Source organism: Olea europaea, unplaced genomic scaffold (assembly GCF_002742605.1).
Source record: "Olea europaea var. sylvestris unplaced genomic scaffold, O_europaea_v1 scaffold3618, whole genome shotgun sequence".
Taxonomy (NCBI): Eukaryota; Viridiplantae; Streptophyta; class Magnoliopsida; order Lamiales; family Oleaceae; genus Olea; species Olea europaea.
Genome location: NW_019255408.1, coordinates 12,062 through 36,537, shown reverse-complemented (window position 1 = coordinate 36,537; position 24,476 = coordinate 12,062). Strand labels below are relative to the sequence as shown.

General features: G+C 35.1%; 1 protein-coding gene and 1 pseudogene across 5 annotated transcripts; one reads left to right on the top strand and one right to left on the bottom strand.

The window, feature by feature from the left end:
- The first annotated feature begins 4,139 nt into the window (after positions 1 to 4,139).
- LOC111386553 lies at positions 4,140 to 10,312 on the top strand (annotated as a pseudogene).
- An 855-nt stretch (positions 10,313 to 11,167) lies between these two features.
- Positions 11,168 to 14,053, bottom strand: LOC111386554 (transcription factor BHLH094-like). Of its 5 annotated transcripts, XM_023011015.1 has the most exons (7): positions 13,853 to 14,052; positions 13,501 to 13,758; positions 13,009 to 13,200; positions 12,350 to 12,415; positions 12,064 to 12,132; positions 11,945 to 11,989; positions 11,168 to 11,519 (listed from the first exon to the last, which is right to left on the bottom strand). In XM_023011015.1, the coding sequence occupies exons 2-7, from the start codon at positions 13,756 to 13,758 to the stop codon at positions 11,400 to 11,402; spliced, it is 750 nt and encodes a 249-aa protein (XP_022866783.1). In that variant the 5' UTR covers positions 13,853 to 14,052; the 3' UTR covers positions 11,168 to 11,399. The 5 variants fall into 5 exon arrangements, with proteins under 5 accessions (XP_022866783.1, XP_022866784.1, XP_022866782.1 ...); XM_023011016.1 differs by having other exon boundaries at positions 12,064 to 12,075; positions 13,501 to 14,053; XM_023011014.1 differs by having other exon boundaries at positions 13,501 to 14,052.
- Positions 14,054 to 24,476: the final 10,423 nt, after the last annotated feature.

Genomic DNA, 24,476 nt, shown 5'->3' with positions numbered 1-24,476 from the left:
GGAAATTATGGTCGTGGTAATGAAAGAAATGATGGAAAACAAAATTTGAATAATGAAGGATCAAGCAATCAATCGAGAGGATTGGAACTATGGCTCCAAGAGAGGTGGCGGAAGAAGATATGACAAATCCAATGTTCAATGTTACACTTGTCATAAATATGGTCTCTATGCTTCCGAATGTAAGAGTGAGACCACCAATAATGAGGAGTGATAATTATGTTGAAGCAAAGAAAGATGAAGAATTGTTTTTGTTATTGGCAACCAAAGAAAAAAATGATAAACGATCATGGTACCTTGACACCGGCGCTGCCGATCACATGAGTGGCAACAAGGAGTTATTCTCAACGATAAATGAGTAGGTGAAAGGCAAAAAAATTTTGGAGATGAAATCAAAGTTCCAATAAAAGGCAAAGGTGATGTTCTTATTCATGCTAAAAATGGAAATCATCTTTTAATTTCTTAAGTTTATTATGTACTTACTTTGAGATCTAATATTTTGAGTTTGGGACAATTACTTGAGATTGGCTATGACATTCACTTGAATAATCGTCACCTTACTTTAAGAGATGTTTCTCATAAAATAATTGCAAAGGTGCCAATGGAGAAGAATAGAATGTTTTTGCTCAATGTTAATGTTGACCATCCAAGGTGTCTAAAGGCTTGTGTTGAAGATAATTTTTGGCTTTGGCAGTTAAGATTTGGCCATTTGAATTTTGGTGGCTTGAAGACCTTGACGAATGATGAATAGGTTGACAAAAATTAATCATTCCAATCAACTTTGTGAAAGATGTCTCGTTGGCAAGCAAGTTAGGAGAAGCTTTCCAAGGGAATCCACTTCAAGAGCGACATAGCCACTCCAACTTGTTCATGCGGATGTGTGCAAGCCAATCAAACCACCCTCTCATGGTAAAACAAATTATTTCTTGCTATTTATTGATGATTTTTCTCGCAAGACCCGGGTTTATTTTTTAAAGACGAAAGATGAAGTTTTTGGAGCATTCAAAAAATTCATAGTCCTTGTTGAAAATGAAAGTGGCAACTCAATCAAAGCAGTAGGGACAGATTGAGATGAAGAATTCACTTCCAAGGAGTTTAACAATTTTTGTGATACCAATGAAATTTGACATTTTCTCACAGTTCCAAGATCACCGCAACAGAATGGTGTCGTGGAGCGGAAGAATAGAACTATCCTCAACATGATTCGTAGTATGTTTAAGAGCAAGAGTATGGAGGAGTTTTGGGCCGAAGCTGTTGCATTTGCCGTATATTTATCTAATCTTTTCCCGTCAAGGAGTGTTCAAAACATGACTCCACAAGAAACTTGGAGCAGTAAGAAACCTAATGTTTCTCACTTACATGTTTTTGGTAGTATTGCCTATATTCATGTGCCAAGTGAGAAGAGATTAAAACTTCATGAGAAAAGTGACAACTTTGTTTTCATCGGTTATGATTCAAGCTCCAAAGGCTACAAGTTAAATAATCTTTGCAATGAGAAGATTGTTATTAGTAGAGATGCAGAATTCGACGAAGGAAGCTTGTGGAATTGGAATGTTCCAAAAATTGAAGATTACATGATTTTTGCTTTCCAAGAAGGAGACTCTAGCCAAGAAGCAAGTGAAGATGCTACTCCACCGCATTCTCCCGCTCCTCAATCTCCTCTTAACAGTCCCTCCGAATGACTAAGACGTATTAGAAATCTTGCAGAGATTTATGAAGAAACTGAAATGGTTGATAATCCATCTTAGTTTTGTCTCTTCGTTGATACTGCCATTGAACTTTGAAGAGACAATAGAAGACAAAAAATGGAGGCATGCAATGGATGAGAAGATTCGAGCAATAAAAAGGAACAATACATGGGGAGCTATCTCTTCTTGAAGGACAAAAAGCAATTGACGTGAAATGGGTGTACAAAGTGAAGAAAATGCTCGAAGAGAAGTGGAGAAATACAAGGTAAGACTTGTTTTCAAAGGCTATAGCCAAAAGCATGGCATTGGCTATGATGAGGTCTTTGCCCTTGTTGCTTACTTGGAAACCATTCGATTAATCGTTTCTTTAGCAGCTCAAAATAAGTGAAAATTTTATCAAATGGACGTCAAGTCCACTTTCTTGAATGGATACCTTGAAAAAAAAAGTTTTCGTTCAACAATCATTGGGTTATATTGTCAAGGAACATGAAGATAAAGTCTTAAAGTTGAAGAAGGCGCTATACGGCTTGAAGTAAGCGCTTAGAGCATGGAATAGCTGGATCGACAAGCATTTTCAAAATCATGGATTCACCAAATGTCCACATGAGTATGCTCTTTACTTTAAAAACGATGCATTTGGAGGTTTTATGATTGTGTGCTTATATGTTGAGGACTTGATCTTTATTGGTAACAATGAAAACACATTTGATGAATTTAAGAAAATGATGGCTCAAGAATTTGAGACTACTGACATTGGGCTCATGTCCTAATAACTTGGAATGGAGGTAAAGCAAAATGGAGATGACATTTTTATTTTCCAAGAAGCTTATGCAAATAAAGTTCTTGAAAGGTTCAAAATGCAAAATTACAATCCGGTGAGTACTCCCATTGGGTGTGGAACAAAAATGTTAAAATATGATGAGAGCATGAAAGTGGATCCATCTCTCTATGGACAGCTTGTTGGAAGTTTGAGATATTTGACTTGTACAGGACCCGATATTCTTTATGATATTGGTCTTGTTAGCCATTATATAGAGGCACCAACTTTAACTCACATGGAGATTGTTAAAAGGATACCTTGCTACAAAAAGGTACCATTGATTATGGCGCATTCTTCTTCTACAAATTTCAAGCTTCATGGTTATAGTTATAGTGATTGTGCTAGTGATATTAATGATCGAAAAAGCACTACTGGATTTTTGTTTTCTATGGGTAACACCGCTTTTGCTTGGTGTTCAAAAAAGCAACTCATCGTGACTCTTTCTACTTGTGAAGCTGAATATGTTTCCGCTGCATCATGTGTTTGTCATGCCATTTGGTTACGGAAGTTATTGAAGATGCTTCATAAGCCCCAAAACGAAGGTACATCAATTTATGTTGATAACAAGTCATCTATTGCTTTGGGTAAAAATCCCATGTTCCATGATCGAAGCTAGCATATAGATACGAGATTTCACTTCATTAGAAAGTGCATTAAGAATAAAGAAGTGGAGCTTGCTTATGTAAAGACCAATGACCAAGTAGCAGATATTTTCACCAAGCCCTTGAAGAATGATGATTTTGCAAGATTGCGTGCGTGCTTGGATTGGAGTCACTAAAAGGGAATCAAGATTAAGAAGGGGTGTTGGAATTGAACTTGATTCATGAATGTTGGAAATTAATTTGATATATGAATTAGTTTATTTGATGTTCATGTATTTATTTTATTCATGTATCCACATGGTTCTTTGTATCCTACTATTCATAGTATGTAGGAAAAATCATTAATTAGTCTTTTGAGTTTATACAATGTATATGGGATCATTTGTACCTATAAAAAGTCTTGTGCTTGAGACATTTTATAGAGTAAAGCCATATAATACAAATATTTTGAGAAATCTTTGAATATTCTCTCTAGCCTTTCTTCCATAATTTTTATTTCCAACAAATTCTAGAATGGAAACTTAATTCCCAAAAAATGGTTTTAGAGCCGGACCATAAACTTATCCTTGTGGATGATGAATCATCAGTTGCAGCTAAAAGTGGGTCATGCTCAATAGTTGTTCTGCAATTGTGAAAAATGTTTAGTTAGCTCTCAAGATGGGTATTCTGACGTAAGGCAATGACCCTTATGCGATAGAAGAGTTGAACAATTTAGAAGAAGGATTGATCGATTATTCCTTGTCTGGGATTGAGATATGTGGTACTTCATTTGAGGAAGATTATTGGGATAGCGTGAGTAAAACCCCCCATCAACAAAACGTGGGATAAATAATGGGTTTAGGTTTAGGCTATTCCATCTAATAGGTTAAACTTTTGGTAGGAACCCAATTCCCTACAATTAGTTGTTCTTCTTTTGCTTGCATTTCTTCTTAATATATGTCACGTTACCTTTTTCTGTTATCAAAATGAGTTTCAGTGAAGCATGTTTTTGCTCGTCAATGCTTCGATAAATAATTAAACAAATGAAATCCTAGAATATGCTAACTTAATGAATGAATTATACTTTTGTTGGCAGGGAAGAGACACAATTGATCCAATCTTTATTTGAAAGAATCTTAAATGAATTGAACAACTCCCCAGTTGTTGTGGCTCCATATACTGTGGGCCTCGATTTTCTGGTAAAGGAAGTGATGAAATTATTGGATGTTAGGAGCAATGCCCCTCAACTTCTGGGATTCCTAGGTACAGGTGGAATTGGGAAGACAACTCTTGCTAAAGCTGTTTACAATAAACTTGCAAGGCATTTTGAAAACCGCAGTTTCATCTCAAATGTTAGAGAAACCTTTATTAAACCTGATGGTTTATTGTTGCTCCAAAACGAACTCATTAAAGATCTTTCTAAGAGTTCAGAGAATCAAGTTGATGGCAATAATGCTTTATGATAGTCATCAAAAGAATTTTTCAGGAAAAACAAGTTTTGCTTGTTTTAGACGATGTTGATGATGCTTATCAGCTTAATGAACTAGCCATTCGTAGAGAATGGTTGCATGAAGGAAGTCGGATTATCATTACTACAAGAAATATAGATGCTTTGCCAACTGATCTTGTGAAGATTTATGAGATGAGACAACTAAGCCCTTTTGATTCATTAGAACTTTTTAGTTACTATGCATTGAGAAGAGAGAAGCCTAATGACACTTTCTTGAAACTGTCTGAACACATTGTTTCTATTACTGGAGGATTACCTTTGGCTCTGCAAGTATTTGGTTCGTTTCTTTTTGATAAGCGGCGAGTGGAGGAATGGCAAGATGAACTAGAAAAGCTGAAGAAGATTCGTCCCAACCATCTACAGGATATCTTGAGGATAAGCTATGACGCACTTGATGATGAAAAGAAGAGTGTATTTCTGGACATTGCATGTCTGTTATTGAATTTAAAAATGAAGAGAGAGGATGTAATTGATGTTATAAAGGGCTGTGGTTTCAGAGCAGTGATTGCACTCACAACCCTTATTGATAGATCTCTCATCAAGATTGTTGGGGAAGATGAGTTGTGGATGCATGATCAGATTAGAGATATGGGTAGACAGATCATTATAGAGGAAAGCTATTCAGATATTGGAAAGCGCAGTAGAATATGGGATCATGGAGATGTTCTTCAGGTCTTGCAGGGCAAGAAGGTATATATTTACTACTTCATAAATTTGATAGACTGTATGGAGTCTAATTATATTATTCACTTGTTCCCTCGATTGCGGATTGATCTAGTTTTGTGCTATGTATTGTTAAATTGTAGGGTTAGATTGAGCATTCATATATATATATATTTTATTTGATATATTGGACATTAATATCTCTGTAATATTAGGATTGGAATTCCATCTTAAAAGGTCAACCTTGTTAAAAGCAGTAGTTCAAGCTCTTATATGTCGGTCAATGTTTCAGTAATTAACTGATATGATATTTATCTCTTAACATGCCTTCATAAGATGGTGACTCGTTTGAATTGATGAAACTTAAAATTCGTATGCTCGTTTTGAGTCTTAACCGGATTGAATTGCGCTTTGGAATCTTAATCGGATTAAATTGTTCGTTAGAACTTAATGGACTCTAAATACTAACAGAATTGGGGTTCCATCTTAAAATATTAGCATTGTTAAGACAATTTCCAAGCCCTTCTATGCTGGCCTGTATTACGGCATTTAACCGACAAGAGATTTATCTCTTAACATTTTAGTCACCTTTTTCACCATGCCACATGAAGCAATCCATGAGGCCATTTTTCTATAAATAGACAAAGAGGGCAAGGGAAAAACCTCTAATCTTCTCCTTCATTATAGTGAAACATTTGTTGTTGTGTAGATAGAGTGTAACACTGTAAATCAGTGTATGCATTTCTCTTTTTTGTTTCGTCCATTACGAATTTCAGGACTGGAATTAGGGTCTAATTGCTGACAATTTTTTCTTAGAGCACTTCAATTATACTCAGAAATTTAAATATCAATCTACAGGGGACGCAATACATCCAGGGGCTCATTGTTGACATGGAAGTCATGAAGCACACAAGTATGATACTTCCAGGTTCTATAGCTCTAGACTATCTTCGAAGATCCCCCAATGTAACTGCTGCATTAACATATATGAAGGAGAAATACAAGGAATATTTTCAACATGATGCCGATGAAGGTGAAGAAATAGTTGATACCAAATGGTTTAAATCAATGGTTAATCTCAGGTTGCTTCGATTTAGTAATGTCCGATTGGAGGGAGGTTTTGAAAATATCCCTACTGCAGTGAAATGGCTACAATGGAGGAAATGTTCACTCAGAACTCTTCCTTCTATACTTTTGGCCAGGGAATTGACTGTTCTTGATCTCTCACAGAGCACGATAGAAAGTTTATCTGGAAGGAAATGGTTCTTGGATAGAAGAAAGGTATGTTTCACTTTCATGACATTTTTTGACAATCAATCCCATTAGCATGTTCTGCTACTTTCTCGGCTTATGGTGTCTGGAGAAGAAAGTGGCGCAGTCAGGAAACGATAGAACTATAATCACGACAACCAAGCATCAAACAAGGTTGAATTTAGGAGAGAAAACTCTCTGTGCAAACGTTATTAAAACAAAAATCCAACCCTATAAAATCAAAGTTAATATACTATGCCTACCGAAAAGACAATGGAATCCTGAGAATAATAAGTTTTAATTAAGTAAAACAAAACAGCTCTAATTCGATCAGGCTTCCTCCTGATCTGCCTGTGGCGGGCTGTGGTTGGAATTCCAGTTGGGCTAGCTGCATCAGAAAGTTGGAAAAGATAAAATAATTCATTCATCCCATAACAAAATTGAACTGTGAAAGAGAAAATGGACTGAGAAAGTGGTGAATTAGAGCCTAATTCTATTCAAATCTTCCATATTGAAACAAAATTGAAAAGAAAAATAATCTATATACATGGCAGAATTGAAGTCGTGTTTTGTTATGGTAGAACATAATGCCATGGTAATGTGATCATACTGTTTTGCTCTTTATTCTTCTGATTGCCATGAGGGATAGACCTTTATTCTTCTGATCACTCTGATTTATAGGATTGCCAAAAGATGTGTGTTGATTTATAGGGACGGATCTTTATCCTATAATACTGTTTTGCTCTTTATTCTTATGATTGCCATGAGGGACGGGTCTTTATTCTTCTGACCACTCTGGTTCATAGGATTGCCAAAATTTGTGTTGATTTCCTCTTTTTATTATTCTGATCACTAGACTATTAATCGATCAACATGGATCTCCAAGTTACTTTAAGATTACAGTTCATCTAAAATGCTTCCATGTGCTTGCTTTTGTTTTCGATAAAAATCTCAGTTGAATTGCTCACATTCCTTTATCTGCTCAATGACGATGTAATTTTTCTCTGTTTTCCAGGTGAAAAATAAACTTACTGTGTTAAATCTCTATAATTGCCGTAACCTGACTGCTATTCCTGATTTGTCTGAGCACAAATCCCTGGAAAAGCTGATACTCGAGCGTTGCGTTAATCTGAAAACAATTCACAAATCATTAGGCAGCCTGGACACTTTACGGCATCTGAACTTGAGGTCATGTTCGAGCCTTGTAGAATTTCCAAGTGATGTCTCTGGGCTAAAATGTCTCGAGGTACTCATTATCTCTGATTGTTCACAACTGAAAAATCTACCTTCGAATATTGGCAGCATGAATTCTTTACGACAACTACTTGCTGATAGTACTGCCATAGACAAATTGCCTGAAACTATATTCCAGTTAACTTATCTCGAAAAGCTTTCCCTCGACCATTGCAAATCGTTAAAACGACTACCCAAAAGCATAGGAAAGCTTAGTTCCTTAAGGGAACTCTCTCTTCTTGATTCTGCACTGGATGAACTACCCGATACCATTGGTTTTCTGGGAAATCTAGAGACTCTAAATTTGATGTGGTGTAAATCATTAATTGTGGTTCCAGATTCTATTGGAAATCTCAAATCACTGGCTAAACTCTTCCTAAGTGGTAGTTCCATAGAAGCTATACCAGCATCTGTTGGTTCGCTATTCTATCTGAAAGATTTATCGGTCAGAGACTGTAAATGTTTGCGCTCGTTGCCTGTTACAATTGAAGGGTTATCTTCAATGATTGAGTTTCAGTTGGACAGGATTTTAATAACTAGTTTACCTCAAGAAATTGGTTCCTTGAAATCACTTAAGAAGCTTGAAGTCAGAGATTGCAAGAATCTTATTGCACTTCCAGAATCAATCGGAAATATGTCGGCCCTTAATACGTTGATCTTAGACAATGCTGTCATAGTAGAGTTACCGGAATCTATAGGAATGTTGGAAAATCTCACCATGTTAAGATTGAATAATTGCAAGAAACTAAGAAAATTACCGGTCTCATTTGGAAAATTGAAGAACTTGAATCACCTGTTTATGGTGGAAACTGCCATTACTGAATTACCAGAAACATTTGGAATGCTTTCTAATTTACGGACGTTGGGAATGACACAGAGTCTCCAGGTTCCTCAAATTTCTGGAACGTCAGAGCCTGCTACTAGTCTAGAGATGAAGGTGCTTCCATCTTCTTTCTCAGATCTTTCCTTGTTAGTTGAATTCAATGCTTGTGCATGGAAGATAACTGGGAAGATACCTGATGATTTTGAGAAGTTATTATCTTTAGAGGATTTGAATTTGAGTCGCAATGATTTTCATAGTCTTCCATCCAATATGAGAGGACTCTCTGTTCTCAAAAAGCTAGAATTATCCCAGTGCAAATTGCTTAAAGTTCTTCCTCCACTTCCTGAGAGTTTGCAGGAGCTAAATGCTGCAAATTGCACGTCTCTGGAAAGCATTTCCGATCTCTCAAATTTGCAGAATTTGATGCAGATAGATTTCGCAAATTGTGAGAAACTAGTGGATGTTCCAGGCGTCGAACAATTAAAGTCCATGAAAAGGTTGTACATGGGAGGTTGTAGTTCTTGTGCCTCAGCAGTGATACGAAAACTTGACAAGGTATACCTCTCTCTTACCTGTATGCATGTGCAAATCCTCTTGAAATAGAAGGGTGCCTTGCTGGCAGCTCGGGTAGCAAAAGTATCACAATGATCGCAACCTTCATGTTTACTTGTCATAGTGAGTTTTGGATTACAAATAGACTGCCCATGATAAACACGAAAAAGGTGAGGATGATGTTAAATCATCACATGCCTCGTGCTCTGGGCAGCACAGGACCTACGATAGCTTGGACAGTGGCTCATTTGTCTCTTTTTGTACTTTTGGTTTATGAATTTGTACTATCAAAAGCATGAATGCAAAGCAATTTAATTTGTTACAATTTCTTGATGCAGGTTGCTTTGAGGAATTTACAAAATTTTAGTATCCCTGGAAGTGAAATCCCGGATTGGTTTACTCGAGATGAGGTTTGCTTTTCCAAAAAGAAATATGATGCGATAAAGAGCGTGATTATAGCTGTTGTCATCTCTAACAACCCTCAAATCGAGCATGATTCAAGATATGATGGGTTGCCTGTAATATATGAAGTCCAAGCAAAGATCCTGAGAGCAAACATAGCAGTTTTCACCCATACAATGAACTTGAGAGGTATCCCTTCTACGGAGGAAGATCAGCTTTTTTTGTGCAGATATCCGGATTTTACTCATTTAGTTTTGTTACTACAAGACGGTGATAAAATACAGGTAGAAAGGCGCAATCCTCCTTATGATCATAGAATTATGTTGAAGAAATGTGGGATTCATCTAGTTTATGAGAATGATGATGATTATGATGGTGAAGAAGAATCTTTGAGCGAAAATTTACACACCATTTCACACAGATTAACAAGGTTTGTCGACTTTCCTGAGGAGCACAAGGGTATCTCAAACTCTCTTCGAGGAGATAAGAGGACAGGAAGGAAATGGATTACATTGCCTGGAGTGTGTATCTGGCATTTTAAGGATCCTTTCGGCAAATTTGTTTTCTTTTACTGGACTCAATGCAGGAAACTAGTGAAGCTGCTCCTTTTTTTCCTTTTTCTTTTTTTCTTTTTCTTTTTCTTTTTATTTTTACATTACTAAGAAATTGTTGAGACAATTTTTTCAACGTACAAGTTTTCTACGTAGCAGTGAAGCAGATTTTAACATTGTAATTGACAAGTTCTAGCTCCATTTTTCTTTTCTATGTGCACGACACCAAAATCAAACATCATATGATGTTTAGGCTTCCATTTACAATTAAGCTTGAATTCGTCCTGATCAACTTGTATGGTGGTAGTGTACAAATTATAATCTTTCCTTAAAAAGATATGCCGAGAGTCAACATTTGGGTAATATGTTGACTCTTGCCCCTCAATATCTTTTGCATAATGACATCCTAGAAAATTAATTTTCTCCTCCACAAAAGATGAACTCGCCACATTTTCTTCCGAATGTGAGATGCAACCAACCAAATGAAAAACCAACTAGAAAACGAGTAACAAGTGAAAGGTCCACCTTATTTTGGCTCGATGAATAAATTGATAAGATCCACTACTTCGTGTAAAAGTGATACAATATCACTTAAGAAACAGGCATTAGAAGGAAAGAAAGTATGAGCATAAGCTTTGAACATCTAAAGAGAATCCCATTCGAAAACGACAATGAGGAAGTTATGGTTTTTCGCTAGGATAAGACCTTCAGGTAGGGTCAACGTCGCACTATCCTTGACTGAGAAAGTCCTAATAAATATTTTTACACACTTATCTAAGCTCTTAAAACTGTATAATATTTGATTATTTGGACAAATTTCTACTTATATTAACTGAAGCATTGGATTCAGTTCAACTACAGGAGCAATTTCGTTTTTCTTTGCCTTGATCAAATTGCCGTAAACTCGGAAGATTTCAATGTTTGACTTCGCTACTCATTGACGAAACTCTATATTAGATAAAATCAAGATAGTTGTCCAGTCATGTCTAATTCTTGAATATTTGACTATGCTTAAGAGTAACTTTTAGCCTCCAAAAATATATATAATTATGCTAGTATTCTCTTATGTTTTAAGTACCAAATATTACTCATAGCATTCGAAAATCTAAAGGGTGGAGATTTTATAATATGAGTTTCAGAAAGTCCCAAGGGATGCAGCAGTCACACACCTGATAATGAAATGTAAATGCAATACATTTGTGATTCGAGAAAGAAATACATCGTTGCATCATTGAAGCACAAATTTATTTTCTTGAGATATTAATCCTTCTCGAACACAGCTTCTTATTGTTATTTACGATCCTATGAAGATTATGAACTCACGATGTTCATTCAAACGCGCCACCTATCTGCATATGAAACCATTCTGGTGTTGTATTTATATCATATTTTCTAGCAGCTTGTGAATCAAATACCCCGCCAGGATTATCAAATGGCTGCTGAGATATCTGGTAAAACCAACAAGAAATGTTGTAGCATTAATAGACAATGAAATGGAAGGACGGAAAATAAATGGACAGACAATTCTGCCAAAGCACATCATCAACTAACTAAATCTTATTCCCAATAAAAATAGTGTCAGCTAATCTTTATACATAAAGTTCTTGAACATAGCAACTAGCAAGACTGATAATCAAAGTGATTAAGAACTATTTGACAAGGCTTCTACTTCTTGTTGAAGAGTTTCACGAGGAAGTCACCTTGGTCATGCGAACTCTTCTAGCCTAATAAAACATTTCAAAATTATTCAAACAGGTCAAAAGTAGATTTTTAATTTCAAGAGTAGCTTTTGACTTTTAGAAGTCCATCCAAACGGTCCCTAAAAGTTCAAAACACAATCACAAAGATGATGATCATCTTTCTGAAAACTTACAGGATTCACTCTTGCATTAACTGCTTCAAGCTTCATTGAAAGAAACTGAGACAAGAAATGAAGTACTTAGTTCAAGTTTTCCATTGGATTCAACTAATCTTCGAGAGAGAGATATGTACCTCGACCTGACGCTGTAAAGATTGTACATAATTAATTATCTCATCAAGAACTAGTGCTTTGCCAATAACCTGAATCCATATAAACCTCTCTAAAAAAATTACCACATTGAGGAGCATAATAGAACATTAAGGATAGTAATGGAGGATGGCCATCAATCCGTAAATTCTAAAAACACTAGTTGAGAGAAAAAAATAGTATTTCTTCCCAAATCTTGTCCACTACAACGTATCAAACATGTGGAATGTATACATAAGACCATGGATAGAAAAAGATGCTAGTACTCACCTTATTACAACCAGGGACTAAATCTTGGAGAATTTTCATCCTCTCACTTATCCTCTCCCTTCTTGCCTGTCAAAGAGAAATAGATAGAATAACTGTCTCCATTACTACAATCAAGTGGCACCACTATCTGTCCAACCAGCTCCATTTCTTTTCCCACTGAGGCCTCACCTAAACCTGTGCTCGAGAGATAGCTTCTTTTTTTATTCCCTTTTTCCAGGATTTATTTTCCATATCATTTTGGGACAATTCACATATATATCTTATGATTTTTATTATCCAATATTAATTCATCAAACTTCGAAATACTCATGGCATGTTCGTTTTCTTGTTATATATCAGATAACAGTTACAAGATTAAGCAAATGTTTGAGAAGTGTTTATAAATTATAAATATGTAGGAATGAGTGGTGGATACTAATTGTGGGTCCGCAAAATATGTGAATAAAAAGTGAGTTATAAATACATAGAATTTTGAAAAAACTGTGGAAATTTTTTTATTGGCCAAAGTTAGAAATAACCATTTTACTTATTTTCCTAGTGAAGTAAGAGTTACCTTCTAATTAACATTTTTACTTAAAAGTAGGAAATTATGTGACATATAACACACTCTCACCCAAACTTAGCGAAGTATAAGCTAGAGTTAAAGTGAGATTAATTACTCTCTCGGCTAAACTATGACTATCAGTAGCTTCACCCCTTCTCGCTCGTACATGGATGTAGTCTTGCTTTGGCGGCTCCACCAGTTTTGCTGGCTGCTCCGCCACCTTATGTGAATTCCCGTCTCCATCCGTCTCAGTTTCAAGATTTTCATTTGATGCCATGACCTTTTGCCTTTTATTATCACTTCTATTCTGCTCAACCATCCACCGGAAATCAATTAAAAAGATAAATAAAAATGTTCTGTGACTTGTATACTACACACACTGGCTAGTGGATCCAATCAATATGGTAAGTAAAAGCTCGCATTAGACTGAACTCTACTAGACAAAATAATAGATAACTGAACACGACTAGACAGGATAATTGACAAATATCTCTAGTCTGCATTCACTGAACACGACTAGACAGTATAATATGTCCATTCTAATATGCAAAGATCGAACACAACGAATCAATAGCTATTAGTTAAAACAAATTCATTAAAATAATACCATGGAAGCATGGTTGTAGCCATTGCTGTTGCTAGTAGAAACTCCCTCAGTATCTTCATCCCTTTGCTTCCTCGATTTCTGACTCGGACTATGATCCGATCTCTTCTCCATAACCATCGGATTCGAATCCAAACCCGGATTAATTGCTGGCAAATTGTCAGACCGCGTTTCATTGGCATTAATCTGGAACCCGGGCCACATCTCTGCTAAGTTATACAGCCGCCCCCCTTCATTCATCATTACCCCCTGAGGATCCATCTGTGCAATCCGACCCGAATAAAGGAATAACAGAGTTATCATTTAATTGCATTGAACATTGGAAAAAGCGTGTATAGAAACGGGAAAAGTGTACGTATAAATGGTGGGGGACAGGATCAAGATCTTCCTTCAATGGTGGAAGTTGCTAGGTGCTTATTGTACATCTCAGTGGCGTACAATAGCAGCTGCCACCAGTGGCTAATATGTACTTGTTCTAGAGAGAACCTCGAGAGTTGCAAAGAAGTGACTTCAGTGAGCATTTTTTCGGAGTATCCAGCGTTTCATGTCTTAAAACACTCAATATCTATCATCTACAACCGGTCTACCTACACCCAATCAACAGAGCTGGTCTAATTCGTGATTTATGTTTATTTATCAATTATTGATGAATAAATAAATTATTAAAAGATTAAATTAAAATTCGCTTTTAATAAATTTAGCCCATATTTGATATAGTTTAAAATCAAGTTGGATTGTTCTTCAATGACTTGGACAACCAAGGGATTATGTGTCCCCCAAGACAACTAGGGGGTTGTCCAAGGGATTTAGCCCAATCAAATTTTTAGTATATTTTGATAAAAATTGAGGAGATGTGTAGTTGAAAATTATGAATCCCATGAAATGTGTGGTTAAATTTAATTATTGACTTTGACGTAAGATTAAAATTAGAATCAAACATGGGCTCAGAGCCGATTATGAATCTCATTTTAGAATTTCATTTCGAATTTTGCACATCCCGTAAAATACATGTTTCGTCCCTTCCCAAGACTTCAAGTATCGACGACGTGATAACTAACTAACAAACAAACTCAAGCTCACTCTCCCCATCACTATCCTATTTGGTCTTTTGGAGGTAACATGATAGTCGTAGTGATACATCATCTCCGTCAAACCGTCATGTAAAATTTGATTCTCCATGATTGAGATGAGGTGCTACGATCTGTTGCAATATTAATCCGAAGCAGCGAGCTTTAAGCATACACAGGCATTATCCTCTTTCACTTCTTTCAAGAGATTTTCATACAAGTTCTCATGTGATTATTAATATGATCTCTCTGTAGCAAGCGACTTTCAGTTAACTTGTCACCTACTTTTCAAATGTCAAATCTAGACTATAGAATGGTCGCTTTTCAAAATCATTTAACGCCTTTGAACCTATAATCAAAAAAGTCATGCTTATCATGAATCACCTCAACCATTAAGATGACGCTATGTTTATCCTTCATTGAACAGTAACCATCTTGATTCTATTACTATCAAAACTCATACTTATTGTCATTTGAAAATATTATAATATTACACACTCATTATAGTACTCATCACTTATTTTCTCTCAATAATTCGATGTTCGTACACATACTTGTGGTTCACATTTTCCGTTCACCCACACCCAGATATATATACAAATAGACTCACTCGACCATCAAATTTGTTCGTAGTCGCCTTCCACACCATCAGAGGAGACCTCATGCTTTACAATTTGTTCAAGCGTGCATGAGTATTAAGCATGGACATGAGTAGAATTGGGATCTATTGACCATATCACCAATCAGAAATCGAGGTCAACAACACATATAATGATGTATTACAAAAAGTGATTGAAATTTTATTTTATTTTATTTTACATGTTAATGTATCAAAATTCTCCTCGTATATATTTTCGGTCAAATCACTTTTTATCAACCCATCTCGTATATTTCATAGCTACTCACCTCTCTACCACTCATTTTCTATTGTTTATACACACTTCCCAAACATAAAATGGGGCTAAAATTTGGATATGATACATTTCATTGCATATTTCTATTCACGAAATCTGTCAAATCAGATGCGGCCAAATTAACATAAGGGCTTTGAAACGTACAATTATTGGTCTATTTATGGAAAGATTAGTGATAATGATAGTTTTGGTTGGCTATAAGACGTGAATTTATCATTTATTGCCCCACATTTTCTCTGGCAACATTTTTAAAACTTCAACAAAATTTGGGCATGCCGATCAAAAAATGGTATCATGCCTATTAACCATTGTCATTCAAGAAATACAACACTGGAATTCATATTTTATTGGGCGAGATGGCCCCAACATCTTTGTTTTTGGTTCACATTGGTAGTTTTCTTTAATTTTCAGTTTAATAAAAGTAAGTTATAGGTGAAATTGGAATTTGATATGCAAAATTACATATAAAACAAAAAGAAAATAATAATAATAATAATGGCACAATGAAAACAATGATGAAATTGATAACCCCACAAAACTAAACCCCCAATATTCTTTATGCAATTCACATTCACTTTGTATCTCAATTTTTGACCCAACTTAATGTTTAACCATAATTGTTTTCTTTGCTTTATTTCAACTGTCAGCAATAAATTTCGATGCAACATAACTTTTATACGTGTATAAATCAAGCTTTAATCACTTCTTCCTTTTTTTTTTTTTCTTTTTTTTTTTTTTTTTGGTGATTCCAGTGTTCAAATTTCATCTGACTAATCTTGAGGAATGGTGGCCTTCCTGCACTAGTTCGCGGTCACAGCTTATGTGTTGGACCAGACATTCGAGATGAGGTTCTCCTTCTTGTGGACCCCTCTTTACGATGTGCGAGCAGGACCCATTGAGTTTAATTATTTCTTCATATTGAACCAACCCCTGTAAAAATGAAAAAAGTAAAATATCTCCTTTTAATTTTGTCATCTACTCCTCAGTCTTATCTGAGTATTAAAAATATCAAACATGTCTTAATGGATTCAAAAACACTCAATAGTGGTAATGAAGAAAAAGTTATCGAAGCCATTGTCAAACACGCATAAATGTTATATAACAAGTCAATTAGCCCCCCGGGACATATCTCAGTAGTGCAAAAAATAAGGGTGAGGTATACTCAGTCTTGCTAGCAGCTGCAGTGTGAGGGTTCGATTCCTAAAATATGGATTGAGACTCTTTGTGGGTACCAGTGTACATGCAGTTCTTGTTCCTTGGCCTAGTGGGGCACATCCCGTAATTAACCTCTCTCACGATACTCCAAGGACGGGACGGTGGAGGACCCTTAAGATTGGAGTTCAACCTCTATATAACAAGACAATTCTATCCAAAAATTAGACGAACAATTGACATTAAAACACGTGTGTTCTTTTTATCAACCAGATGTGAGTGATGACGACCATCCAAGAGCCATCATGTGGGAGATTAGAGTATGTTTGGTAAACTTTTTATAAATTTTAAATTGTGGATTTTACAAATATGTGGACAAAATGATGTTTCATCATATTATAATCTTAAAAAAGCTTTGCCAAACATACTCCAAGAAAGTGTCCATGTATTTGGATGTGTGGCTATTGCCATGCTCTCAAATTGTGTTTTAAAAAAATACTCAAGTTAAGCATTTGATCGTGCCTATTTTGCTTTAGAAATCACAGAATAACGTTCCAAGTGAAAATTTGCTTAAAGTATGTCATGCTAATGGGGTCCTTGCAAATTCTAAGTTTGGTTATATGTCAAATTTAGTGTGTGCTGTCATCAGGGGTGGATCCAAAATGAAAATTCAGTGAGGACGAAATCAAAAAATCATAGGAGAAAACCTCAAGATAAATTAAAAAGTTGAAAATCGAGTGGGGGCGGCCGACCCCACTCGGCCTCAAGTGGGTCCGCCCCTGGCTGTCATAAATTTATTTCTTCTTGAGGCCGAAAACAAGTGGTTTTAAGCAATGTTTTATATGGTCAGGACTGGTTGGTTCGACTAAAATATAAATAAAAATTGAGTCTTTCGTACCATTTATTAGAACCAACCACCTCTCAGTAGTTCCCTCTACCCTTTGCATGCATCAACTGTATATTTATTGTGTGCTCTGTGCTGTCAAAGATTGTACACAAAATTGTACTTGTTGATAAATGAGAGTTGTGCATCTTTGAAAGCAAGCCAAGTCTATACATAGATTGATTTTTTGTGATGGAAAATTAGCCGAGTGGATCAACTCTATAGGATTGATGCTCCTGATGGAAAAGAAATAAGAAGCACAACCATTTTAGAGCCTAGTTAAGCCCTCTTTTTTATTCAAAATGCAGTATTTTAATGAAAAATGTATGGCTAAAAAATAATGAACAATTTTAAATTTGCATGTAATAATATTTTATCGAAAAAAATGTGATTGAAAATAATAGAGAAAAAAATGTATTTTGAAAATAATGGTAATCAAACAAGGGCTTAATAAGTAATACATGGATATGTAAGACTTGATAATCAAGTAATTAAAAATAAATCGAGAAAAAGTAGATTAATATGTCACGATAGAGGTGGATAACTAGCTAGAAGGAACAAATAACGAATTAGTAATTAGGACTAACTCGAAACAATCCTCAGAACTTAAGTAGAACTCTATTTGTCACAATCGTACAAATTGGTGTAGGTTTGTAATGGGAGATTCTTTGACAATATATATGGTTATATATGAACGCAAAGATTGTTTCCTTAGTCAACCATGTTAATTTGTTGAACCTATTATTATTGTTGTGTGGAGTGCGTATGCGGATCAATCTTTAAGGGTAAGGTCCATGGGTTGCAGGGGATGGAGCTCGGCTCAAACCAAAATTTTATTAAGGATACTTTAGAAATTCCATACTTGTATCTTTAATTTTACCTTATTTTTCTTATAAATAGAGAGTTATCATTAGTATTTAATATATCATTATAAAAAGAGAGAGGCAAGAGAAAATAAGTCAAGAGAGTTTTCTCTTGTAAATTTATTTTTATCATAATAAATTATTGTAGCGACAAACGAGAATGTAGTTCACATTGGGGCAAATCCCTATAAATTATACAGTTTTGTGTGCTTATTTTCTTTTTGTGATTTTATTGCTTTTGGTAATATAGAATTTAGATTTCTAAGTCTCAACAAACTCTTACTATTCAACTGTTACTATGCCAATAATTATTAACAAAAACTACAAATGCTAAAGTACACATACACAGGCGTCAACAATATTGTGACAAAAGAATGATGCATATGACCTAACCGTAAATTTCAGACAGCTAACCTCGAAAAGATGTCTATTTTGAGATTGCATTAACCCTTGCTTTTGGTAGATTAATGTTTGATATGAGACAGGTTACCAACTGCAATTAACAGTTGATGTTGAAATGAAAGATGTTCAAAGTGGTACTAATTGCCCCATGAATGGACCATTGCAACCAAATTATTACAATTTTGATGTGAAGATATGATTAGGTTTTATCCTTGAAAGTTTCTAGAAATTGTCAAATGTTACATGATAATGTGAGAAACTTAGAATACATTTTTGGTATGGAAATTCAAATTCATGTTGATATCTTTGAATGCAACGCGATGATGAGTGTGAATTTAAAAAATGAAAGCTGTTGCGGAAACTTTCTTGAAAGATCTTCAAATCGGTGATTTTCGGGATCAGTCTAACGTACATTTCTCAACCAACAACCAATTCAATCGACTACAAACCATAACCAATCTAATTCACCTCAGTTGCTATTCAATATTATCCACGTAGGACAAGAAAAGACGATGATTTGTTGCCACAAAAGCTAGGAGAAGACACCACAAAGGTATATTCTAGAAATATGTTCACATAGAACCATTGATTAACACCATGTCAATCAAACCACGATCAACCGCATATGTAGCACATGGATAAATGACCCTACGAAAAGATCTCACCACACTTATTCTATCTCATTCTGTGTTGCTCACATCTCGAGAACACATATCTCCTCTCAACGCCCACCAAGCTTACTAGACTGATCACTTAACTCTATGTCTAACTGGTAGGTCACAATAGATCTTAAGTCTACGGAATAATCCTCTATCTCCACATCACTTCTCCCAACCTATGTGGATAATGGGTCTCCACCTAACAGAAGTGATAGAAGTGTCTCTTTCACACTCCACCTGATCAAGGTCTCTTTACAGATAAAGGATTCCAAACATTTGATCATATCTCCATTCACGATCCAAATGTCACACTCCACGTCCCTGATAAAAATCACAATGTACCCCTAGGCATCTACACTCCACCTTACCAAAAGACATACAACACACTACTAATGCATCCTAACCCACTATGCATGCAAGCAATTACACCAAGTAATCATATTACCTCAAATTCATGTAAATGCACATATCAAACACGTTGAAATGTAGCAGATAATCATGTAACAAAACTTAGACAATCACACATATGCAGAAAGGATCACACATAGATGCATTTGCAGTAACTAGGTTTACTCTCAATAAACCTCATTAGGGTCATAACTCGACCCCTCAACCAAATTCTTCTCACCTCTCATCTTACCCTTCAGCTTATCTTTCTTATTAGGACAATCCCTAATAAAGTGTCCAGATTTACCACAACTGTAATACCTTTTACCATTAGATTTGTCCCATCCCTTGTCCTTCTTCTTACTACCCTCATCACTCGAGTCACTACTCGAATCACAATTGTCTTGAGTTCTACCCAAATTCATTTGCTTAAACTTCATCCTATTCCTTATCATATGTAACTCGCTACTCCTTACTCCTAAGCTAGTCTATGACAATCTCGAGTGTTAAGGTGTCCCTATCGTACTTAATTGCATTCTTAACTTTCCTATATGAATCAGATATGGAATTAAGTAGGATAATAGCTTTATACATTTCAGATACATTTTCATCACAATTAACGATGTCTTCAACTAACTTGTTAACGACATCCAGATTGTCATCAAAATCCTTTAAATGATTCATTTTAAAACTGAAAAAATGTTCAAACAAGTACAACTTATTAGGCGTGGACTTTTCCCAAAGTTCTTTGATAGAATTGAGTTTTCCAACTTTTCTTAAAATGATGTCAGACATGTGTAAAATAATTGAAGTGTACGTAAGTTTCTCATATTCTTCTTTTTGTACTTCTGTTAAATTTGCAGAAAATTTGTCATTTATTGTTTTTGAAACTTTTTGTTGGACCAAAATACCCTTCATCTTTTGTTGCCAAATAGAAAAAATTCATTTTCCCATTAAAAATTTCAACTTCAAAGAATGAAGACATTTTTAAGAAAAACAGAATAACCAAAACACAGATAGGTCACATAAAGTTATCTTACGGTCGCAATATACACTGTTCTAGATTCTCAGGGTTTCATAAGATTCACGATCTTAGATCAAGTGAATGTTTAAACGGGTTAAGTCCAAGTATTCTAATGGGCTAATTAATGCATCACGAAGATATGTAAACAAAAGTTCGAATTTTCACGCAACAAGTCTCACACGGTGATTATATGACAGATAAAGCACAAAATCAACTACCAACTTGCAATCTAAGTTCAACACTTCAAAATAGAGCAAATAATTCTTAAATTTTCAAGCACAAGCAATGACAACCCCAATCCTAATTATCACCCCCACACGATGATCTGCTAGAGCGATAATATAAAAGTTTTAGCCAGTTTACCAGAGCGGACCAATCTGAGTTCGTAAATTATGAGACACACGAATTTAACACTTTAGGACCACCACTATTCGTCCTAAAGTCTCTGAAAATTGCACTAATTAAGAAATCACAATCAAAGTCCGAATGTTCGAAGAACAACGCTATCTAGATTTTATTGCAGACTTTGAAATAGAAAACTTTCAACGCGAAAAATATTAGAAATAATGTAAAGAACAAACTGCCTGAAGGGATTATCACGAGATTCCATGTCACGCGCCCTCATGCGCTGTCGATCAATGTGCGCCGCCCTGCAGGGTCCGCCTCTACTTGCACGTCACACCAGTGGTCTTCGTTTCTGCAAACTCCTTCTGGATTGATCAGAAAATGTGAAAAACGGAGGCTGATTTTGACAGTTTTTGGACAGCTTTTTCGATCTGATTTCTGCTGTGATTTTCTGAACTTTTTTCTTATGTTTCACGAACCAAAACCACCACCTTGAAGCTCTGATACCAAATGTTGTGAAAGCTCTCTTGAAAGATCTTCAAATCGATGATTTTCCGACTCAGTCCAACGTACATATCTCAACCAACAACCAATCCTATCGACTCCAAACCACAACCAATCTAATTCACTTTGTTTGCTATTTAATTTTACACACGCAGGATAAGAAAAAATGATGATTTGTGGCCACAAAGGTTAGGAGAAGACACCACAAAGATATATTATGAAGGAACCACCAATTGCACACGATAAACAAGAGTTTTGAACACTTCTAGAGGGCTTTTTTTCACACACAAAAGGGGTAGCCGGGATTCCACTTTTTCTCACACAAAACCTCACGAAAATATCACAAGAAAGTGGGTAGGATTATAGCCATATGTATAATCTAGGGTTAGGCTTTAAATTGGACCATTAAAGAGGTAATCGGGCCAAAATTCAAGACATCCAAGAGGGAATACAATTGGGCCGGGTGTAGCTCATGGACTTGGTTGTTGGACTTATTTCATTTATCGGCCTATACCTATGAAATAATATTAACTCACGTTAATATCATAATCCGAAATTTATTGGGTATCAAAAACCCAATAAAAGTAAGAGAGAATTAGAGAAAAGGGGAAAACAATTCTATGAAGGGGAAAACAATTCTATGGCACATATGAATGAATCTTAGTCTTGTAAAAGAAGGATACAAATATTTTGAGGGTAATTACATTACCGCTACGAATTTTGTTAGTTACACTACAATTTTAAACATTTTTATATTCACTTAAATAATTTTAAGTAAAATTACATAAATGAGGTTTTAATATATTTATTACATAAAATAACTTATTGCTATACAACAATCATAAACCTTTTTTTTTTTTTCCTTACAATTCCATGAAAATTTTCATTATTTCAATAAATTTTGATTTCTATGTCGTTGTAGATGTTTTTGATGTTGTGCAACCAAATATGATTAAGAATTTTTGTTCACATTCAAGTGTTAATTTTGCCAAAATAAATAATTGATGGTGGATGGACAATCGACATTCAATAAATTGCAGCTAAAAACGATTATACCTTAAACTTTTAATTATAATTCCCAATTGTGTTTGCGATGATGAAAATGATAGTTATGGTTCTTGTTCAGGGATTGTTGGGAAACTTCCTCATTTTGATAATTCTCACTACATAATTACGTCTAACTATAATAACTCCCATTGATCAGTGAGGATCGTGCTTGACGTTAGACCCATGAGGCGGCCGCCTAAGGCCCAACATTTTTAGGGGGCCTAAGATTTATTTTTTGGTCCCTAAAATAAAAATTTAGTTGATAGAATAACATATTGTTATTATGGAATGTCTTCATAGTTTCAAATCCCTACTACCCTCTTCTTTAAAAAAATTTTAAAAAAATTGTGTAATTAGTACCCAACTTTTACAGTTTCTAGCAAATTCATCCCCAACATTTAAAAAAGGACTTTTTAATTGCCTAACGTTTTATATAAAATAAAAAATTGTATAGATAGCAGACAAAAATTTTTTGTCTCAAATTTTCATTGATCAATAAATTTACATTCACTTGTGATTTAATGGTAAACTCAAAATCAATGTACATCTTGANTTTTTGTCTCAAATTTTCATTGATCAATAAATTTACATTCACTTGTGATTTAATGGTAAACTCAAAATCAATGTACATCTTGAAACAAGAACGAAGTTACCATTGAAAGTTTTTCTTCTGAAATCATACCAAACAAGCTCTTTCACATAGGAACGTAAGAACATCTTTTTTCTATACTTTGAATGAGGCAATGGCTTGAAAATCTAATTATGATCAACTTTGCGAGAACAGTTAAATTCAATTTAGTCCATATTTCTTCATAATTTGTTGGCGCTTCGTCCCATACTATGAGAAGTGTCATTTGGAAAAGTTTAGTCAAGATAGATTGCTTATCGATTGGACAAATAGACTCACTATTAATTCTAGGGAAATTTTAAATCTAGAATGGGCTATTCAGTCCCCAAGTAATAATCACGTCACAACTTTTGAAGGTGGTGTTGATAAATCAATCATATTTTATTGTCTTATAGTTGTCAGCAATGCACGATATAAAAAAGTGTTCCATGTTCTACGAGAACCATAAATGACAACATACCATCAATTTTATCATAAACTACCTATAGTCATACATCGTATGCACCTTTTGACTTTGTATAAGCTGACTTGCACCCATTTATTACTAATTTTAATGAAGATGTTGCCATTTATTTCGTTCTATATATGAGATGACATGCTTGTGAATAGGGATCTAGCTTCAAATTATTTTAAACTGGTCTTATTTCGCCAGCACCAACTGTTATTTTCAATATTGTGCTTTCAAACAAGAAACTTAGAATTGTATTTTTCAGATATTCATATTTTAGATGCGGTATATGTGGAGGAGTTGCAAGAGATTAGTGGTACGATCAACAACCGAGCGACCTTAATTGTAGCCGTCTCTTACTAATAACCTTTGCACCATTTCCAATTATCATTTCAAGCTCTTTATTTCACCAATGTAATATCCGAACCTTATGTTCAATTGGTAGCTTGTGAAAATTAGAAAAAATTGAGCTTGCTTTTGAGAAATTCAATGAATCTCTTCTTCTTCTCTATACGTTGACCCTTTTCTTCTTCTCCATATATAATTCCAACGGATCTTGTAATTCTAAACACCTATTGTAATTTGTAACCTTCAATATTGTTCTTTACTATTCATTATTTTACTTCAAAATAACGTAGTTGGGTAATGAGAGCCTG